This window comes from Orbicella franksi, chromosome 1 (genome assembly GCF_964199315.1).
Source record: "Orbicella franksi chromosome 1, jaOrbFran1.1, whole genome shotgun sequence".
In the NCBI taxonomy this organism is placed as follows: Eukaryota; Metazoa; Cnidaria; class Anthozoa; order Scleractinia; family Merulinidae; genus Orbicella; species Orbicella franksi.
This window is the reverse complement of record NC_138145.1, coordinates 43,657,994-43,680,020: the sequence shown is the minus strand read 5'-3', so window position 1 is coordinate 43,680,020 and position 22,027 is coordinate 43,657,994. Positions and strand designations below refer to the sequence as shown.

The 22,027-nt window shown below is 38.4% G+C and overlaps 1 protein-coding gene across 2 annotated transcripts in view; it reads left to right on the top strand.

Annotated features, from left to right (window-relative positions):
- Positions 1-21,935, top strand: part of LOC145463209 (ATP-dependent chromatin remodeler CHD1-like) — a 34,192-nt gene extending 12,257 nt beyond the window's left edge. For both annotated transcript variants that reach the window (XM_081446952.1, XM_081446943.1), the window contains 28 exons: positions 133-495; positions 759-859; positions 1,704-2,242; positions 2,937-3,026; positions 3,385-3,575; positions 4,537-4,678; positions 5,186-5,238; positions 6,034-6,187; positions 6,714-6,866; positions 7,258-7,329; positions 8,567-8,716; positions 11,032-11,183; positions 12,325-12,421; positions 13,163-13,258; positions 13,782-13,976; positions 14,460-14,659; positions 14,778-14,819; positions 15,175-15,317; positions 16,299-16,425; positions 16,679-16,829; positions 17,112-17,228; positions 17,579-17,836; positions 18,676-18,861; positions 19,627-19,725; positions 20,028-20,107; positions 20,225-20,330; positions 20,645-20,958; positions 21,069-21,935. In XM_081446952.1, coding sequence (XP_081303078.1) covers positions 133-495; positions 759-859; positions 1,704-2,242; positions 2,937-3,026; positions 3,385-3,575; positions 4,537-4,678; positions 5,186-5,238; positions 6,034-6,187; positions 6,714-6,866; positions 7,258-7,329; positions 8,567-8,716; positions 11,032-11,183; positions 12,325-12,421; positions 13,163-13,258; positions 13,782-13,976; positions 14,460-14,659; positions 14,778-14,819; positions 15,175-15,317; positions 16,299-16,425; positions 16,679-16,829; positions 17,112-17,228; positions 17,579-17,836; positions 18,676-18,861; positions 19,627-19,725; positions 20,028-20,107; positions 20,225-20,330; positions 20,645-20,958; positions 21,069-21,447 — 4,750 coding nt within the window. In that variant the 3' untranslated portion in view covers positions 21,448-21,935. The remainder of the gene's footprint in view (positions 1-132; positions 496-758; positions 860-1,703; positions 2,243-2,936; positions 3,027-3,384; positions 3,576-4,536; positions 4,679-5,185; positions 5,239-6,033; positions 6,188-6,713; positions 6,867-7,257; positions 7,330-8,566; positions 8,717-11,031; positions 11,184-12,324; positions 12,422-13,162; positions 13,259-13,781; positions 13,977-14,459; positions 14,660-14,777; positions 14,820-15,174; positions 15,318-16,298; positions 16,426-16,678; positions 16,830-17,111; positions 17,229-17,578; positions 17,837-18,675; positions 18,862-19,626; positions 19,726-20,027; positions 20,108-20,224; positions 20,331-20,644; positions 20,959-21,068) is intronic.
- The last annotated feature ends 92 nt before the right edge of the window (positions 21,936-22,027 follow it).

Below are 22,027 nucleotides of genomic sequence, written 5' to 3'. Positions count from 1 at the left end.
ATGCACAAGTTTTGTGACAACCACTACTTCTTGTGAATATCACACCTACCTGCCATTTCCTATACATTTTTCCTTGTTTCATTGTGTAGCCATGATAAATGAGGCAATCTTGTGTTGTTCATTCAAACATAGTTATAAAGAAGAGAGTGAAGATGGAACTGATTCTGATGACGTGATTGAACACGATTATGATGCCGCAGGAGAATATGTTGAAGATGACAGGGAGTGCATTGAGAAAGTACTGTACAGCCGTCTAGGCAGACTAGGAGAGATTGGAGCAATAACTACAGTCTACGCACCGGAGTACGAGGAAATGAAGAAACGAGGAGAGCCTGGGCCAGGTGAACCTAGTGAAGTACAGTTCTTGATTAAGTGGAAGGGCTGGTCACATTTACATAACACATGGGAAACAGAAAAAAGCCTTACAGATCAGAATGTGAAGGGAATGAAAAAACTGAGCAACTTAATCAAGAGGGAGCAGGATATTGCAGCCTGGTAAGAAATCTAGAAATTACAGATATGCAGGTGTTTCAACATCTAGTTTCTCCCTACAGCTTCAATACAATATCAAACAGTCAGGTGGGGAGAGTTAAGAAACTCATCAACTAGAAGGCAGTCTTTTAGCTTGGTGATCTATTAAATTCTCAGAACTGTATACAGAAGAAAATTATGCCATTTAGTAAGGAGAAATAATATTTTTAGTTTTTGAGACTTAATTAAAAATTGAATCACACTTCAGATATTTTTTTTTTTTTTAGGAAAAAGTTTGCTCTTCCAGAAGACATTGAGTATTTCAACATTCAGTTACAAATGAACTATGATCTCTTTGATGAATACAGAGAAGTTGAGAGAATAACAGGTATGTATGAATGATTATTGTATGCACAGTAGTTGTTAGTCTGGAGCCATGCTAATGTAGAAAGTGAGGCTCTTACAGGCCACAACCCACAAATTATTTAGGAGGAGATTGAATCACACTTTACAAAGTACACTGATTTTGTGTCTCAACTGTAGTTTCTTTCTTGTATATAGCTGACTCCCATCACTGTAAATAAATGTATCTTCTCTCCACAAGTTTTGTGGTGTGATGATACGGGGAGCTTAAGTAATGACAACGATGATGCCAAGAGCAATGTCTAGTGGAAATAATTGAACTTTGCAATTCTCTACATCTGTCCAGTATGACTGGTGTTCTAAAAACCTGCTTAAACTAAACAAATTACATGAATGAATAGAAAGAAAAGCTGTTAGTTTCTCTCATTCTCCAGAGAAGACAGAACATTTAGTCATTTTGCATTGCTGTTTTTGCAAAGGATGAATAAAATAATAGTAATAATAATAATAATAATAATAATAATAATAATAATAATAATAGATTTGTATAGCGCCATATCCAGGGCTCATGGCGCTTTACAGTAAAAAATGTTATTAAAAATAAAATTTACATTAAAAATTTACATCAGTGATAAAAAATTACTAACAAATAAAATAGCTAAGCTGTAAAAATGAAAGTAAAACTAGGAATCATTAAAACCTTTAAATAAAAACTGACTAACTTAACTAAGTGACTGACTAACTAACTAGCTAAACTATCTAATCTACTAATTAACTAACTAACCAAAAGTCTAAGTCTAAAGAGGATAATTCCTGGGACAATGTACACAATTGAGTTCGTAACAGGTGTAAATGTTCTTATGTTATAGCTCATACCATGGTGAAAAATCTCGACGAGAAAGGAAATGTTGTGAATCAAGTAGACTACCTATGCAAATGGCAGGGCTTACCATATGGCGAGAGCACATGGGAAGACGGAGGACTAATTTCCAGATTTCATCAACAGAAGGTTGATGCTTATCTCAACCGACAGCGATCCGAAAAAATCCCCATTAAGAGTGCAAAAGTGCATCGTCAGAGACCAAAGTTTGTTCCTATAAAAAGACAGCCATCCTTCCTTGGAAATGATGAACTTATGCTAAGAGATTATCAACTTGATGGGTTAAATTGGCTTGTTAATTCTTGGTGCAAAGGTCACTCGGTGATTTTGGCAGATGAAATGGGTCTTGGTAAAACAATTCAAGTTATTTCCTTTCTATCATATTTGTATAATGCTCAATCCCTTTATGGACCTTTCTTGTTGGTTGTGCCGTTGTCGACAATGGCTGCTTGGCAGAGGGAATTTGGCTTATGGGCTGCAGAAATGAATGTGGTGGTTTATTTAGGAGATGTAACAAGTAGAAATAAGGTAAGCTAGTTTGCTAAATTAACAGCAGCATTTTGTAAAATTAAAAAAAAAAACTGAAAGAAGAAGTTCTTAATCTCAGAATTAATTTGTTCGTTCATGTGTCTGTCTGTCTGTCTGTCTGTCCACCTATCTGTCTGTCTGTCTGTCCACTCTGTCCGCTCACTTGCTCGCTCTGGATCATGAGGTACATTAAGACTGCAACTCTCACTCTCCAACCAGCCCTGTCTTGTGCCACGCCCTGCTGGCCCACCCCTCCTAACCGCACTTCCTTCCCCGTTTGTAAAGTCTGAGTTTATTTCTCTTCTGTCATGCAATTGTACAGAATTTATTCTTCAGTAAAGTGCTAAGTATGTGTTACCTTGATGAGAACGACTGAGAAAACATACTGCCAATGCCGCATATTTTTGGGGAGATGTTTCCATCCTAGACTGTGCCAGAAGTGTAGGATGGTTATATATTTTTTTAATTACTGCAAAACTTATATCAAGTTGTTCTTTAGAGGCATGGAAAGGCAAGATATTGTCATCTTTACCAGTGTCCAATGTTTCCAAAGTCCAGAAACATTTTCAGTACATATTACCCTTTTTTGATCAACTAAAAATGTAATTTTCAGCATGTTTTTTTTATTATTTTGTTAAGTTTGATCATTATTTGATGGCATTCAGTTGATTTCAATGCAATTTTGCTCTTTCAGATCCGTGAATATGAATGGTACCGTGCTAACAGCAAGTCAATAAAATTCAATGCTCTTTTGACAACTTATGAAATCTTATTAAAAGACAAGGTATGAGTGAAGACTTACAGTGTAGCACAAGTTGATCATTACTACTTCCCTTACATGATTTAGGAATAATTTTGTGTTGATCTTTAAGAAAATAGCTCAAAGAAAATAATTTATTGACAGAACTAGGACATGCTGTTGACGTGATAATAGCGTGAGGAAAGGGAATTTACACTTTGATGATCAAAGCAAACAAGACTTTGTTTTTCTTTTTTTCTTTGCAGTGATTTCTAAAAGAAATAGAAAACATGTTCTATGTGTTTCTTTCAAGTTATACAAACACTCGTGACAGTTTAGGAAAACTCAAAAAACATTGAAACACTCACTTAATTAACACTTCTTTCCTCTTGAATTTCAAAAGCAAACCTTAGGAACTGTTAATTGGTGTTGTCTTGTTGTGGATGAAGCTCACAGACTGAAGAATGACGATTCCCTGTTGTACAAAGCTCTCATGGAATTCAATACCAATCACAGAGTGCTAATAACTGGCACTCCACTGCAGAACTCTCTTAAAGAACTCTGGGCATTACTACAGTTCATCATGCCCAACAGGTGAGCTGTGAAATCCAAGGGGAAAATAAAGCTTTTTGCTGTAATTTATTTAGAAATATTTCATGTATTTAAGGGTATTTTAAAAGCTGTTTGTTTATTTAGAAATTGGTAGAAATTAGCTTCAATGTGTTGGACATTGAGGAAGAACTAAGAATTCAGAGCAATGCAACTTTGGAACAAGCTGTCAGACAACATTAAGTGCTAGTGTATATTTGCAGTACGTTTTTTTTGTTAGTTAATTTTCAATTGCAACAGTTACTATAGTTGAATCTTGATTTTTCGAACCTCAGAGGAACCAAAAGTTGGTTTGAAAAATAGGGAAATTGGGGGAGAATGACAGTGTTCAACTGACGGGAGGGAAGCAACTTTTGATTTGAGTTATTGGGAGTTTTGAAAAGTTTAGGGTTTGAGAAATCAGAATTCCACTGTGTTGTTAAGTTTACCCAAATGTCTTTTTTTGACTATAGGTACTCAGTACATGTATTTTCTTTTCAGTGCAACTATAGTTATAAAATATAAGACTTTAAGGTAAAAAGCTGTTAAAATTAGGAGTCTAAACGTTTGCGATCTGTTTGATCATCATCAGAGATCATCTGATTGATCACGTAATGATCAATCAGATGATCTCTGATGATGATCAAACAGATTGCAAACGTTTAGACTCTTAATATTAACAGCTTTTTACCTCAACGTTTTATATTTTACTTTTATCAGCAAAATGTATATATATAACTGTAGTTATGTTCCATTTCTTTTTTTAACGTGTGTAGATTTTTTCTTATTATTTTTTATTTTCAATTCTCAAAGTTAATTATTTCTTTCCAATAAGTTATCTTTTTTCTTTATAATATGCTCGTAATAATGTTGTCTTTGAGGATAAGTTATATTTGTTAGACCAGGGGTGGGATCTAGTTGAAAATGTAAAAGTTGGCCAGGTTTGTCATCACTTGTTGTCATGTAGGTTTTATTCCTGGGATGAGTTTGAGAGGATGCATGCCACTCAAGAGGAAAAAGATAAAGGATTTTCAACTCTTCATAAAGAGCTGGAACCTTTCCTTTTAAGAAGAGTCAAGAAAGATGTGGAGAAGTCCTTGCCAGCCAAGGTACAGATTGCAGTCTTTCATAAGATTATTCTCAGTTGAACTATACTTACAGTGTATAGATCGGTCTGTTTATATGCATGCACTGTACATCATTTGTTAGTGGAGGTGTGGCGACCTCATGGTTAGTTAACCTTGCTGACATTGTTATCAGGAAAGTAGAAAAGGCAAGGTGGCAATTGGTCTACTTTACTCTCCTTCTTCAGCTTCATCTTTTTGTCACTGCCATCGAAGTAATTATGATATAATTATGAACGACAAAGGTATAATCTGTATAATTAATAGAACAAAATGCTGTTTATACTAGCCACAAAACATCATTAATTGCACCCTTGGGAAATGTCAAAAGTGCATAACTCACTAGTTAATCAGAGAAACAGAACCTTTCAAGAACATTCATGTTTACTCAGAATACTTCCCTGTAGAAAAGCACTGAGTCCTGTTTAATTTTAAGTGGTTGAATTATCAATATCGAGTTTGTGAATGTTTTTTTTTTTATTACACACATAGGTGGAACAGATTTTGAGAGTGGAAATGTCATCAATTCAGAAACAGTATTATAGGTAAGTTATCTGTGATGTAGCTATTTTGTGAGGGATAAACACCAGAGGGGGGGGGGGGGGGGATACTCCTTAAAGTTTGGTGGGGGTGTGTGGCCCAGACCTTGAAAGTTGTACCCTATTTCAAGCCAAAATGTGTGATTTTCCAAGCCACTCTGCCCCCCACCCCCTCTAAAAAAATATCCAATTTCAGACCTCCAGAATTAGTACATGGCTCTAATTTTATATACGACCTCAGCTAACCAGAAATGGCTTCCATTTGCATAAACATTCAAGAAGGGCACAGCTACAAATGAGCCAATGTTGATGCTGCAGAAAAAAAGTTCCTCGTAAACAAAATACCCAATGCCAAGTCAGAGTGAATAACATACCCTATTTCAGACCAAAACTGCACAAAAACCAATTACCCTTTGGGGCCGCACATACCTTGATATAGCCCATGTAAAGGAGTAAACCCCAACCTCCAGGATAAACATCTCTCTGAGAAACCGATGTTTATCACTAATGTATCAGCCTAGAAGGGAAGCTCAGTAGACCCCACATGCAATGCAGACGACCTTTTTGCAGTGTCTATTAATGGTAAAGTCATCACTGACACAGAGCTTGCTATACTGTAAGTAGTCCTCTAGCTAAGATCAAATCAGAATATTTGGAGAAGCAGATAGAAAAATTCTCATAGCAAAGTAGTAGCCAACAAGAAAAAAAAAATTCTATCCACGGGCTAAAAGACTCCATTCGCTCCACTCCCCAAGTCTTTAAATTGTAAAGTGGATTTACGTTCTGTTTCCTTTCTTTTAGGTGGATCCTCACAAAAAACTTTGCAGCTTTAAACAAAGGTTTAAAAGGAAATGCAAACAGCTTTTTAAACATTGTGATGGAGCTGAAGAAATGTTGTAATCATGCTCAGCTGATCAGGCCTGATAATTATCAAACAACCACCGACCCTTTGCAGGTACTGTGTATTATTTAATAGTTTGTCTTTCAAATCCAATTCCAGAAAAAATGTTCTGTAGTGTATAAGCTATTATGCCCTAACATGTACTTGTCATTAAGTCCCTTTCTTTCCTTACCTGTATAGTTGGTCTTTTAAACTGTTTGACTCAGGAGGTAGCTAGGGGGGGGGGGGGGGGCTGGGGTGTCCATGATGCCCCCTTTTGTAAGTCTTTTTTAAGCAAACAACCTATAACAGTTGGCAAAAATGACATGGCAATCTGGTGAGTACCCTCACTTTGACACAGTGTGATGCCCCCCCTTTGAAAAATCCTGGCTACACCTCTGTGACTTCTGATGTGATTCCATGCAGACACATTGTGAAACTTTACATTATGAAACATTTTTGCCTCCCAACCCCAGTATTAAAATCACACACTGTGTTTTACACTTACTCTGACCTGTGAATATGCATACAGGTTGATTAATACTTTTGAAATTAATAGTTTCCTATTATGTTTCAACTGGTTAATGTTGTGTTTTATTAGAACCTTATCAGAGGTAGTGGCAAGCTATTTTTGCTTGACAAGCTGCTGTGCAGGTTGAAGGAGACAGGCCACAGGGTCCTTATCTTCTCGCAGATGGTGCGTATGCTGGACATCTTAGCGGAGTATCTTCAACAACGCCGTTTCCTCTTTCAGGTAAATTCCTGCACAGGGCTTCCTTTGATTGGGATTCAACTGGTATAGGTAAATTACAATTGGTGGTAATCAAATTTGGCAGCCAAAATTAAAGCCAGAAGAAAAAACAAGAAGGGGTGGGAAACATATGTCAAACCTTAGCAAAATAATTACCTATCATTTTGTATTTCCTTGTTAATCTATCAATGAGCACAGAAAAGGTTCAAGATTATGATTGAAATCTCAAGTAAGGAACACATCGTGTTGCTAAATGTAACTATGCATTCAGTAGTTTCTATTAAGTCAAGGAGACTTTAATCTGAATGTTGCTTTTGTCATAGAATTTATTTCAAGTGAGCTGTTAACATCCTGAAATTTTTAAGTTGTTGTTCTTACCTTGTTGTTATTTTAGAGACTGGATGGCTCCATAAGAGGAGACTTGAGAAAGCAGGCTTTAGACCACTTTAATGCTGAAGGGTCCGAGGTACATTATAAATCAATAAAATATAACTTGTCTAGACTTCTCACTATCAAGCATGTACAGAAGATTGTTGCTAGAAGCCTTCAATTTTACGGGTGTATGCACAGTCTGTGCAATACCAATTTCTTGAACACTCAATTTTGTAACCTCCCAATAACTTGAACCAAAGGATGTTTGCTTATAATTTCCCCCCTGATTTCTCCAGCTAGTGGATTTTTCAGGCCAATTTTCATTTCCCTTGGAGGTTCAAAAAATCAGCATTCCACTCTATTGTATATAGTTAAATGAAATTTAGCATAGTTAGCGACTAGGAGCTAGTCTGGTCAGTAACGTTTTTGTTGGCAGTTGTTAGTTTCTTGGCTGTCTGTTAGCGTTTGTTTAGGGTTTGGTGCGTTCTGTAGCGTTTGATATAGTTCTCTGAAATTTTACATAGTTTATGACCAGGAGCTAGTCTGGTCAGTAGCGTTTTTTGTAGGCGTCTGTTAGTGTCTTGGCCATCTGTTAGCGTTTGTTAAACGTTTGGTGCATTCTGCAGCGTTAACAGCAGTCATGTGGTCATGGGAGCCCTGGGGCTGACATTGTCTAGTGGTATTCTTGGTTAGTACGTGTGTTGTCGTCCCATGTGCTTGCAGTGTGTTTGTTGCTCTGCGAGCATGGCGTTGTGGGTTGAATTATAGTAGTTTAGCGGTTCTTGGTGTTCCCTCCCTATCCCCCCCCCCCCCCCCCCTCTTTTCAGCAGTTTTTTTTTCTTTCCACTGAGCCATCTGGCTTGAGTGTGATGGGTGCCTGTAGGGGGCCTGGCATGGGGGGCTCGTGGCTTGGTTGCGGGTTGGGCAGGCCAGTCAGGTGTTCTAGCGCCTTGGGGATGTGACTGCAGTTGCAGCCCCCAGGCTTCATAGGCACCTTCCCTCCACTAGTGACTTGGGCGTTAACAATCATATGTCAAGTGTCTTTTGAAATAGTTGCTACAAGTTGTAAACTTGCAATTTACAGTGATAGCTGACTCAGCTGCACCTTGTTGAACTAAATAACTTAGGCTTAACCTTACCGTTCAGTGTAATATTATGATTAAAGAGGACTAATTGCATATGTGAGATTTGCAGTAGAAATCATAGTTTCTTGGAAAATCATTGAGCAGAATCAAGAACAAGTTGTATGGCATACAAAGTACAATGAATCACATAGTGAACTTCAATCTTTTACTGTTGAACTGACAGTTGGTTTTGTAATTTCCTTGAAGGATTTCTGTTTCCTGTTGTCCACTCGTGCTGGGGGCCTGGGTATTAACCTGGCCACAGCTGACACTGTCATCATTTTTGACTCAGACTGGAACCCCCAGAATGACTTGCAAGCACAGGCTCGTGCACACAGAATAGGACAGAGAAATCAGGTGTGTTTTTTAGTGTGTGTTTTTTAATTTGTTGCGAGACTGAGACATTTTGACTTTTAAAATTGCAAGACTGAAACCTCAAAGTGTTTTAATGCAAGCATGAGACATTCAGACTCTGTGACATTCAGATGTTATAATAGCAAACAAACAAATTGGTACTTGAAGACTTTCTTAGCTTTGCAATAAATCAAGAAACGAACACACACATAACTGCTAAGTAAAATTTGACAAACATTTTGCAAGTTCCATGGTTTTTGTGGACCATTTACCACCCCTGAAATTGAGCGCAGTTATTATTCTCAGCTGCCCTAACCTTTCAACAGTATGTCGATGCTATAGGAAAATTGAAAGATTAGTCATAAATGCAAGTCAAAATCTGTGTCGTTGGATCCACCCAAAATTGTCTAAAAAATTTATCAAAAAAAGTTTATTTCCTGTCTAAAAGTTCCTTTGTCATTTTCATAGTGGTCGATGTTAGAAAGCATTGTAATTTTGTTCTGAGTTGGAAATAAAATGAGAGGAACTAAATTAATCTTGATGTTTTCATTAAAGCTTTCAGCAGAACGGCAATAGGTTTTTACAGAAAGGCAAAACAACTGAGAACTTGTAAGAAAAACATTCCTCTAAATGCTTAAACCGGGCAGGCAAAATCATCCTCAGAGCCAGTCAATTTGCCTCCGGGGCCCAGCCCTTAATGAAACCCCTGTTAAATTTATTTTGAATTTGAGTATAAAAAATAGATAACAATAAAAAAAGGGAAATAAAAATAGTGGATAAAGTCAAGAAATTGTTGTGTTATAGGAGATACGTAAAGAAGACACTTCTCCAAGTTTTAGGTCTCTGCGTTTTCCCACACTTCAGATACAGGGTCCGAAATTGCGCTTTCCTGGTCACCAATGCGACTAAAAATTTTGCTCTGGCGACCAGAATTTCACAACTGGTCGCCAGCGGGTGATTAACTATTTCATGCCAATTATACAATAACTTCGATTTTCAGCCAAATCGATTAAAATAAAATTCAAAGCCGCCCGCCAATTGGGCACTTACTTTTTACCTTCCCGCTGCTTTTTAAGTATGAAACTGATTTTCCTCATTATAAATCTACCACAACGTTTCACAGCTATGATCAGTGTGAAGCTTCGCCGCCATGTTTTTTCAGCGGTTTCCCATAATATACGTATTGCAGGCGCAAGAGGCCACGTGCGTTCTTTCGCCATAAATATTTATTCAGGCAATTTGGTGTCCAAAGATGTTCTGAAATCTTTCCATAATTTATTACAAGGTGGAGACGGAACATCTGTGAAGAAATTAGTTAAAGATTTAGATCTTCTCTGGGCGTCAAAAGGTGGAAATGTAGATCTGTCAAAGTAGTCAAAAGACGATTTGCGTACTGGTTTGATTCCTGATTACATCAATTGCAAATATTTTGCCGGCAAGCCCATGGCGCCCAAAAATTTTGGTTTCTGTTTCGCTGCAAAGGAAAAATTTTATTGACACTTTTTGGCGACCACATTATTCCATATGGTGACTGAAAAAAAAATTTCAGTCGCCAGTTGGCGCCTGCCTTAAAAATTTAATTTCAGACCCTGAGATATTCATCGAAATGTGCTGTGCAAATTTAGAGAGCCTAGTATGGAGCCACCATGTTGGTGGAGCTCCTTGGTCCACCTATATGGCAGTCAGAAGATAGTGTAAACATCTGGAACTTACTTTGGCTATCTGGTCGACTGATGATCTAAACTGAACCAAAAAACACTTACACAAACACTAAGTAATGTATGTAAGTATGTATTTTTCGACAAATGCGATCCTAGCTTAATGTCACGCACCGCCATAACCGAAATTCAAAATTCGCCGGTTTCCAAATCAAGCACACTACTGAGTCGAAAAGTTGTAAACAGAGATAAATTTAGATCTCATTATGCCAGATGAGGATAAAAGCTTTCATGGCTCTTTAGTTTAGGATTTTGAAATGTGATGATGTCACATGGAAATGATCTATTGAACATAATAAATTATTTTGCTTTGAAAAAATGCCAGATTCCTAGACTTCGCTTAAGTTGCCATGCAGTCAAACAATTGTCTCAGTTTTGTATGTTTTTTTTAGGAACAAAATAAAATTTAACCAGGCGAAATTCTAAATGTGAGTTCTCTTAGACAATCTGATAGGGAAAGATCACACATACTTGTCTACCTGTAGTTGTATTGATGTATAGTTAGACAGAAGGTAAGTATTCTTTACAGTAGCACTGGTTAACCAAGTGGAAGCAGTTTTTTCCATTCTACAATGTAATTCTGACGTTTCATTTTACTAGGTGAATATTTATCGGCTTGTTGCGAAAGGCAGTATTGAAGAAGACATTTTGGAACGAGCTAAGCGCAAGATGGTTTTGGATCATCTTATTATCCAGAGAATGGACACGACCGGACGGAAGGTGTTGTCTAAGTCATCTGGAGCTCCCTCATCGTAAGTGCTTACACCAGTTTTTATATTTAATTCAACAACCAGATAACTAAATTGTCTCTTGGAACAACATACAGTTGTTCAGTTGATCAGAAGTAGAATTCTCTGTAGATTTACAAATGGAGGGGTTTCATTAATGTTACCAACTGGAGAACGACTGGATTTTACACTGGCAGGCAAAACTTTTCAAATGAAACTTATTAATTTGTAAGAAAGGCTTTCCTTTAGATGGTCAAACCAGAAAATTTGCAACCTCGGATTCATAGCAACCTTGATGGGGTTTAGAAATATATCTCTGAATAAATTAAACCTTGCAGTGACACAAGGTTTATTTTTATCCATGGGATTGTTTGAATACTGTTTTAACAGTTTCACAAGATGGCACATTTCAACTGGAAATAATTGCTTGGACATACAAGTTTGTTTTTCTCTGAGACTTTTCTTGGAGAAGTTCTCGATCCAATGACCTCTAATATTGTAATTCTATAAGTTTCAGGAATTTGTTTTATTTGTACAACAATATTCTGATGTCCCTTGTTCATACCTTTTATTACTCATGGCTCGAGTTAACAACAATGATGTTTGATACACCGGCTTGTTTCATTGTAAATGGAACTCAAATCAACTGAAGAATAGAAGGTTGTATTGGAAGTGCTTAAAATGCTGAATAGAAAGAGACATTTTACAAGCCACCAGAGAAACATGTAAAAGCAAGAATATTCTTGTTTGCGCTAAGCAGTTATTGTACGTTCACTTGGAACAAACTTTTAGCCAGGATTTGAAAAGTGGGTGTCCAAAATATACTAAGATGTTTCTCCAAGAACAATTAGCCTAGACACCCATCTGGCCGAGCGTACCTCAAAATTTGACACAGAGATGAAAGATAGCATACAAAGTCTTAGAATTACATTCACTGGTAATTGCCCTAACTCTTCTAGCAATTCTTCTCTACTCTGTTAGAAGGTAGAGGGAAGAAGCATCTTGGTGAAATCCAAACCCCTGTTTGTATTCTGCATTTTATGCACTTCCAATGCAATGCTTATGCCTTACCCTTGTTTCACTGTTTTCCTTAAGTTTAAGTGTTACATAAGTGTTTTTATGACTTTGATTAATTTAATTAGTAAAAATATTTTTCTCTTTAAAGGAGTACACCATTTAATAAAGAGGAGCTTGCAGCTATCTTGAAATTTGGAGCAGAAGAACTCTTTAAGGAAGGAGATGGAGAGGATACTCAACTTCAGGTCTGCATCATTCTGTCACTAATATGTCAATCTCCAGCGGTGATAAAATCCTATATGCTCTATTTAAAACAAATGCCACCACCTCAGAAAAACAGACAAACAAGCATGTTTAGATGGATAGGGACCCTCCTTTAAAAGGGGCAACACTGTCTGGGATTCCTTTTTCTCTGTACTTAAGTCTGCATATGAGTCAAGTGGCCCATCAGGCCAGAGCTTATCCTGGTTTCTGTAGCATGAAGCGACAAGGAGTATTTCTACTCCCCCCTGGATATGATGCTCATCCATTGCAGAGTTACCCTTCCCCCCTAGCATAAAGGTTGCCGGTTCCCATTTATACACCTGGGTGGTGAGAGGCACTGTAAGGGTGAAGTGTCTTGCCCAAGAACATAACACAATGTCTCTCGCAAGGACTCAAACTTGGACCTCTTGATCTGGAGACGAGCGCACTAACCACAAGGCCACCGTGCCTGGATAGGGACCCTGCTAATGGGGTAACAGTGCTTGGAAATCTTTTTTCTTTACACTAAGGTAAAGAATAATTCAACATGTGATGCTGAGGTAACTGCTGTAACCTATTTCATAAATGAAATTGGCCCTTTAGTAGAGTTAGGGTTGTTCCATACAGCGTTTGGGTTCCTATGCATATGTTTTGCGTAATTTTGGGAGTGTGTCATTGGTGATAGCAGTACTGTAAGTAAATTAAGGACTGAGCATTATTAAGCAACAGTGTGCTTCTTGTAGGAAATGGATATTGACGACATCCTCAGAGGAGCAGAAACCAGGGATTCAGATGACCACCCACACACTATAGGGGAAGAGCTACTGTCACAGTTCAAGGTATGTATGTGATTATACACTGTTGAACATGGACAACGGTCATTGAGGGGCAGAACAGCCCTTACAGTGTATTTCAACCCCAAAGAGTTGCTTGCATATTGTATTGTATGGATCAGTGCATGGTAAAGACATACTGTCCTTAAAACACCTTTTTGATTTCTTCAGTTTTTAACATTATCACTTTGGCTTGAGTTCAAGGGATAAAAGGGGTACATTTAGAAGAATCACACACAAAACCCGTCGGGTTTTTATAGGCTTTCATCACAGTTGCCAAGTTGCTTCACAACAGCAATTACTACTTACACTCATCAGCATCCGTTGATCTTGGCAGATCATGGATCTACGCTCTGGAGACTGTTATTCAGCTTGCACAGGAGCATCACTTACTATGGCTCTACAGGCCGATACTTACAATGATTCCATTATTTGATCAATTATAATAATTATACCTTTATAAAAATTATTATACAACTATAAATAATTAGCGTAATTATTATAATTTTCATAATATATTATTTGTTAGGTTGCTAGTATTGCCATGGATGCTGATGAAGATGAGGTTGCTGTTGTGAATCAAGAGAGCAAAACAACAGATGAAGGCAAAAGCTGGGCAGACATAATTCCTGAAACTGAGAGAAAAAAGCTGGAGGAGGAGGAAGAGCAGAAAAAACAGCTTGAGATGTATTTGCCACCACGAAACCGAAAAACTGTCAAAAAGGTATCATGGTATTTTGAGTTATGTTGGCCATGTGCAAAATTACCTTTAAACTGAAAGAAACCTGAAAATAATAGTTAAAAAAGATAGAAAAACACCAAAGAAATAGTAATAAATCATAAATGAACGAGGATGGTTTAGGATGGAGAAGATTAACACAGATTACAAACGACAAACTTGAAAAATTTAGGCTAAACTTTTCAGGATGCTAAAACATGTGCAAAATTACCTTTAAACTGAAAGAAACCTGAAAATAATAGTTAAAAAAGGTAGAAAAACACCAAAGAAATAGTAATAAATCATAAATGAACGAGGATGGTTTAGGATGGAGAAGATTAACACAGATTACAAACGACAAACTTGAAAAATTTAGGCTAAACTTTTCAAGATGCGCAAACTGTGAGTAGCTTTTGGATTATTATATTAAAACATAATACTTTTGTTTAGAATCAGTCTGTAACATGATAAACTTTTTTTTCCCAACAGATGAATTACGGCAAACCCAATCACAGTGACAGTGAACATGAGGAGAACTACAGGAAGAAAACAAGTCGAAAGAAAAAATCTGAATCGGAGAGTGACGACGATTCTGGCGGGGAAGGCAAAGAAACAAAGAGAAAGCGAGGAAGGCCTCGGACCATAAAGAGGGAAGATGTTGAAGGCTTCAATGACGCTGAAATAAGAAGGTTGGAGCAGCATTTCCACAGTCACTAGTTCAAAGTGTAAAGTATGATACAAAGAAATTTCAATTATTCAGTTTCAACCAGTGTACTCACAATGTTCCATGGGGTAATTAATCTTTAGGTTTGTGAAAAGTTACAAGAAGTTTGGTAGACCAAGAACAAGGTAATGACGTGTTTCAAGTATTTATTTTAGTTTGCTCTTGAGAAAAGGTTTGTTCAAGCAATGACTTGTACTTTGGTAAGACCTAATGAGTGTAATAAAAAAAAAAAAAGAAAAAATGAAACTGAAATGAAGTGTCAAATTTATTTAGCACCTGTAAATGTGCTAACTGGGGACCGTAAAGCGTACCGTAAAGGTATAATAGCGAATTAATTTTACCCCAGTTAGGTAAAAAAATCCCGCGATATCAGGTCTGCAACTTGATATCACAGGAAATCAAGTCAGCAGACGATTCCTCTCATTGGCTTATTGTGAGTATTGTCACATTAAGGACGTTAAATATGTAAATTTATCCTAGACTTGACGCAATCGCCGCTGATGCTGAGCTGGAGGACAGACCCCAAGAAGATCTGAGCAGACTGGCAGATATTCTGCACAATGGCTGTGTGAGAGCGGTGGCTGAATATGAAGAAAAGCTCAAAGAAGATCCCAACTTTGATGGTAAGCTGTATACTGTGTTTCCTCGTCTAACCACTCAGGGTGATTTCATGTGAAATCTTAAGCCCCGGCCAAACGATCGCAACATTTGAACGCAACATATCGCAGCATTGTTGGGCGTAACATGTTGCGCGCGTTTGGCCACCCTGTTGCGACGTATTGCGACATGTTGGGTGTTGTTGGCCAAATGCGCGCAACATGTTGCATAGACACATGTTGCAAAAACAAATGGGTCAAACCGGTGGAAACCAAATTATCACTTTATTGACAAATGACGTGCAACAGCGGTCAACATTTCGCGGGTAACAGTGAACTGTTTCCCGTTCGCAATGTTGCCCGCTCATGGCATTTGGCGGGAAACAGTTTCATTGTTAGATGTCATGTGACCATGAACTAGCCAATAAATGGGCGCGCTGTAGCGGGAAAAACGCCAGTTATTTAACAAATTGACGTCAGTTTTTTTATACGTCTGTCTTCCTATTGATGATAAATTGCATCATAACATTGTCAAAGTGGCTGTGGAACCACGAGCCGCAGTTCCTGCTCAAAAGCAGTCGTCCATATAGTACAGCAGTGTCTTTTTATCCAACTTCTTACATTCCTTTTAGTTCTTTTTTAAAAGAAGAGGTAGCTTTTTATTTCCAATGCCATATATTTATGTTTAGGTGCATTTCGACAGCAACTAAATTCTAACATTTCTAAATGCGCAGCATGGTCAATTTCAATCATTGCTTAGAAATGTACGCACATGTTTTTGCCACCACTCGATTTTCCCAGAGAATTATTGAGCTACTGCGTTCACTAGTTTGACAAGCCTTGATGTTATCGCGACAGGATCCTGGTTGGTAGGGGCGAGATGCTAAGTTCTATTTCATATGCGAACTTGAAAGTTCTTCAGCAAATTGTTTTGCTAAATTAAATGTAAATTCTTCAGATGCGAGTTGGCTGAGAAACGTTATATTTAAGTCACTGAACTTTCTTCAGGTAAAAAGCGTGGAGCCACTGTGCGACTCAGCAATGTGACAGTCAATGCGCCATCAGTGTTGAAACATGAAGAAGAACTTGAATCACTGGCTGCCCTCATGCCAGCGGACTATGACGCCAGGAGAAAGTGAGTAATAACTGATACGGCTCATGTTGATTAAATGGAAGGCGGTGTAGAGACGGTATTCCTAGGCACATTACCTTGAAGGAGCTACGCAAGGTTTGCGCATCGTGAGAAGCAAAGCCCAAATTTTTCAAATTTGTTGTTTGTAATCCGTGTTAATCTTCTCTATCCTTAACCATCCTTGTTCCTTTATGGTTTATCATTATCTATTTGGTGTTTTTCTCTCTTGGTGAACTACTATTTGTTTTTCCTTCAGATTCCGTCTGACAGCACCTGCCAAAAGTGTCCACTGGGGGGTCCCGTGGGATGTTCCAGATGATTCAATGTTACTCGTCGGCATATTTGAGTACGGATTAGGAAGCTGGGAGGCAATCAAAGCTGATCAGAGCTTGGAATTGTCATCTAAGGTAAAACAACTGCGGCAGTCATTTAGAGTTTGACATCTGAGGGTGGGGCGTTTATAAACTAGGCGGCATAAAAAAGTTGAAATTTTGGCTTTTAAGTACCCCTCCTTCATATTCTATTTTTGTACAATGGACGCCTCCCTTGTTTTAGTCCATTCTGCAAACTTTGGACAAGGGACCAAGTCACAAGATGAGTTCTACATTGGTTTCACAGCACTCAGTTTTGTATGGATCTTTCCCCTTTTAAAACTAATTTTGATGTTTATCTTTGTTTTTCCTTCAAAGATCCTCCCTCCTGGAACTTTGAAGCCGCAGGACAAACATCTGCAGACAAGAGTGGAATACTTGATCAAAATCCTGAAGCAAGCTGCTATAGAAGACAAGGCAGAACAGCTTAGAAAGGTCAGCAACCTGGTATAACGGAATTTCTGATTGGTCACCGTAGTATGTGACCATTCAAATGAAAGCTGTTGAGCAGTACTTTCATGTGGTACTGTTTATTATGCTGTACAAGGTGGTTCTGACGTTTGAGTCTGTGGATCAAATCCTAGTGTGTGGCCATACGACTGAGAGCTATTGAGCAGTTTTTTCATGTGGTACTGTTTATTATGCCGTACAAGGTGGTTCTAACTTTGAAGTCTTTTGATCAAACCGTAGTGTGTGACCATTCAAGTGAAAGCTATTGAGCAGTACTACCACATATGGTAGAGAAAATAATTAAATAATTTGAGTGTGTTTTTCTTATTTCTTAGTCATCACAAATGCTCAAGTCAAAAATTCGCCAACTTAAACAGAAAGAAACAAAGAAAGTTAAACAGCATTCAGATGAATCGCTGAATAATAGCGCTGCGCCATCGCCGATGGAGGTGTTGTCCCCCCCTGATGGAGTAGAGAATAAAGAAGATGGAGTCGCTCTTGAGGTGACTCAGGAGGGGCAGCAGGCAACAGAAGGGAAAAAGAAGAGAAAGGTTTCGAAAAAGAAGGAGGATACCAAAGATGAAGGAGAAAAGGTTTGCAATAACGTTCTATTGGTTCAATAGAATTATGTAGTAATTGTAAATATGCGAGTCATAATAATAAAAGTTGTTGTTGTTGTTGTTGTTGTTTAAGCCCTACTGTACGATTCGTATCTGGTAATGGTTTTCCTTTTGTAATCAACGTTTTAGAGTTATCGCTGTCCATTGCATCTGGCATCAAATAGAACTTAGTAAGGTCTACGGGAGATGTTAATAGAAATTCCGCCTTCCAAACTATATAGCACTTGGATTTATTTGCAGATATCCTTAACCCTCAAAAGGATTTTAAAAAACCTGCAAACTTTTGTGGTCATTTCAACACGTTTCCGCTTTCTGTTCTTTCTATTAAAAGTAATGTCAAGAAAACAAGGTGCTGTACTTTATAAAGTTAGTTACGATATTCTAATTTTTCTTCGTTTCAATCTATATATCAATTGGCGAATGTTTCCGTAATCTCCTGTACGGGAAGGTCGTGATCAGCTAGCTGAAGCGCGATGATCTTTCCTGAGAGTCCAATGTATAAGTGCGAAACAACTTGTTCTGAACTAATATTTTTTCTGAAACTTCCCGGAACCTCTCATGTTTACACATGAAATGAATCATGTAAATCTTGTTCTGCACGGGACTTTTCTGATATTAAAATGTTTTTAAAATGCGACGTTTCAGTAAGTTTTACTGCTCTTCTTCAGGCACCGTAGTTCCAGCTCAATATGGCGGATCTTGTAACTTCGCAACATCTTTAGTGTTTTTACTACCAGAGTAAACTATGATAGTCTTAATGTATTGCAAAGTGGTTTCAAATTGCATGACATGTTTCTGTTCTTCCATTGTAGCCAAAGAGACCCAAGAAAGAGAAGAAGGAAGTTTCCAAAGAGAAGAAACAGGAACCAAAAGAAACCATAGTTCCTGAAGAACCTTCTTCTCCTCAAATTGAAGAAGAGAGTAAAACAGTCAAGGAAGATCCCAAACCCAAGGGGTCTTATGCCTTGGCCGATATGGAGAAGGCAACATTTGACGCGGTATGTTAAATCATGTGTTCCTAGACTACGAGTAGTCCCTCTTTCGCTTAGTCCGTCGTGCGTGGCGCGAAAGAAAAGCTCGAGAAAAAATGGCCGCGCGTATTTCTGGGGGCGCGAAGCGCTACACTATATTTGCGGTCACGATCGACGGAAAGCGAAAAAGGGACTACTCGTAGTCAAATGTGTTCGCTACTGTGAAAGAACGCAAACAAGTAGTATAAAAAAAAGTCGCAGAAGGAAAAAGAAGGTTGTTAGAAACTGGTAGAAGTGAGACAATTTTTTGTGAGCTCGTTGACAGACGAATTCCTATGTTTGTTCGTCATTGTATCGATATCGCGGGAAAAACTAGATATTATGGAGTCTTTTTTATATTTCCTCATAAAAACAGTACACCTTTATTTGTACTCATGGTTTCCAAAAAACCTATATTTTAAAGACAGAATGAAGTTGAGTAATTATAAAGTACTGGTAACCTGGAACAACTATAGGGGTTAGCGGAAACAGGTATCCGATTAAAGTGTTTTATAGATAGATATACTGAAATCAAGGTCGATGGACTAAATTGTAGACCTCTTGGCTCGTAAAGACTTCTACTCATGGAAGTAAAGGTTAAATATTGAGACAAAACAGTAACAGCTGCTACACTATGACAGCAAATAGAATAACAAGCTTACAAGAGCTGCTACACTTGTAAAACGTTGAGAGACTAGCAGCACCATTGGAAGGCCCGGTTATTGTTGTTGATTGTTTTGCTTCATGTTGCAGTGCAAGGAAAAGATGCGCCCAGTGAAACGAGCGCTGAAAATGCTCGAGAATCCCGAAGAGAACACCAGTGAAAAGGATCAAGTAACACAAACGAAACAGGTAAAAAAAAAAATTTCCATTTTAAGTATACTGCTTGAACGCTCGATTTCCCGCCGTTCTCTCGAGTCCGGGGTTCCTTTCCCGAACAGTGGCTAGTAATCAAGCCCAACCCGATATTTCTTGCGGGAAAAAAAAAACGTTATATCATTAAGGGTTTTAAGCAATAGCTTATCCTCTTTCGACTTTTACTTCCTTCTTTGTTTTCAAAACTGTTAGTAATAACGTAAGAAATTACTGTGGTATCGGGTAGCGGCTGTATGATTTTTGCCTTCTATGTTGACTTTCATCTTAATTTCTTTCAGTGCTTGCTTAAAATTGGAGATCACATCATGGAAATTACGTCTCATTACAAAGACGCTGATGTTATTGCAGATTGGAGAAAGTAAGAACAAAGATTTATTTTACCTCCTTTTGTACAGTCGGTCGAACTGAAGTCAACGAGATATTTTGCTTTCAAATAGCCGCTAATTTTGTTTTTTCTTTTTTTGTGTTTATTAAGCAATCTTTGGACGTTTGTTTCAAAATTCACGTCATTTGAAGCTAAGAAACTCTTCAAGGTTTACAAGCACGCCGTGAAGAAAAGAGAGGAATCAAAATTACAAGAGGTACCAATAGGTTCCGTTAAGAATATAATCTTGTCCCTTCTGCACTAGGTGTTAAGAAAAAAAGGCAGAGAGATCTTGGGCAGCTGTATAATTCGACCCCGTTACATTAAGGTACTTAGTCGCATTTATGATTGAGTTACCGAAAGTAACGATAGCATTTCACGCTTGTTAGCAGATCTCGAAAGTAACGACCATCCGAAAGAAGTGACCTCAAAGAGAGTTCCTTAGGGGAATTAACAGTTACAACACGTTTTACCAAAGTGATATCATATTTATCGTAGTATTTAAGCCTGTTTATTTTTTTCTTTTTTCAGCGTTCCCAGCACAAGCCGGCTCCTCACTCACAGCGGCCACCTCAAGATTCTTCAGGAGGGCCCCTCTCCAAAAAGCATCCAGGCGATCATGCGCCTCAGCGGTCCAGCGAGCTGAAAAGACCAGCTGACGGCGTCGGCTCTTCTCACGTAGGGCCTGGGGGAAAGATAGCCCGGATGGACCGTACACACTCAGGGTCAAGTTCCCACAGTGGGGCACGGCATTCTGGGAGCGGGGATGGATACGATCCCCGTAGGTCCTCGTTCAGCCACTCGGAAAGAACTGGTGGATCAAACAAGGACAGATCACGTGACGGGTTCGTCAAATGTTTGTGATGAGTCTTCTTATTTCTGACGTTTCCCGGCAATTAGGCAAAATGCTTATGGTTGTTTACTTAAATGATTAAAACATTTCATTCTTTTGCAGACACGACCACAGTCACAGATACCACGATTCACACCGCGACAGGCCTTCGTATCACTCCTCCGACTACTCCCGGACACACGACAGATCCTCGGATCACAGTCGCTCCCATGACCAACACTCGCGATCTTCCTACGAGAGGAGCTCGGATCACCACTCCCGATCTTTCGAGAAAGGTCGAGACCGGAGAGACGACCATCACCGAAGTAGCGCTCGGGATTATTCGTCTGAAAGTCGGTACCATTCGCACCGCGATCGGAACAGCGATTCAACGTCTCGTCATGCAAATCCGTCGAGTTCGCCCAAGTCCGGCGTTGTACACGATAGCAAAAGACATGGAGAAGAGAAACGAGGCCTTGAGACTGACCGGGAGAAAAGATGACAGCTTCTGATTTCAAATTATTTTACTGAACTTCAGAGTAGATTTTTTAGCACATTCTTGATACAAAGCGTCAAAATTCAAACCCAGTACGCGGTCGAGATATTTCAGTGTTAAGTTGATTATTTATTTTCTAAAATAAAATTGGTTGTATTTGTTCGTAGACTATCGGGTGTATGTATGTAATATATTTTCATGAAAATGCTAACCTAGGAGTGTTTCGTAGAACTGACCCTTCCTGTTAAAAACTTTTGATTTGTTTACTTCAAAAGCAGAAGTGCAGTTTGAAGATTGTTTGTCTCGTTCACTGCTATGCAGGCATAGAACGTGAGTTTTGTTGTGGAAGTTTTGTAATGTAAGGTAGATTCGTATTTTTATCCTATTTTGCATCCGTGTGTAAAATATAAATTCCAAATGTATGTAGCTGTACAGTTTTGATGACAAAACGCCAACTTGAGAGGAAATAAAATGCGGGTTGTTTTCTATGTTTACTTTGAGTTTAAAGACAAGAAACGATACTATCGTTCCTATTTGTCCCATTCCTAAAGAAGCCGTATTTTGTCTTCCTGTCTCATTTGTTATT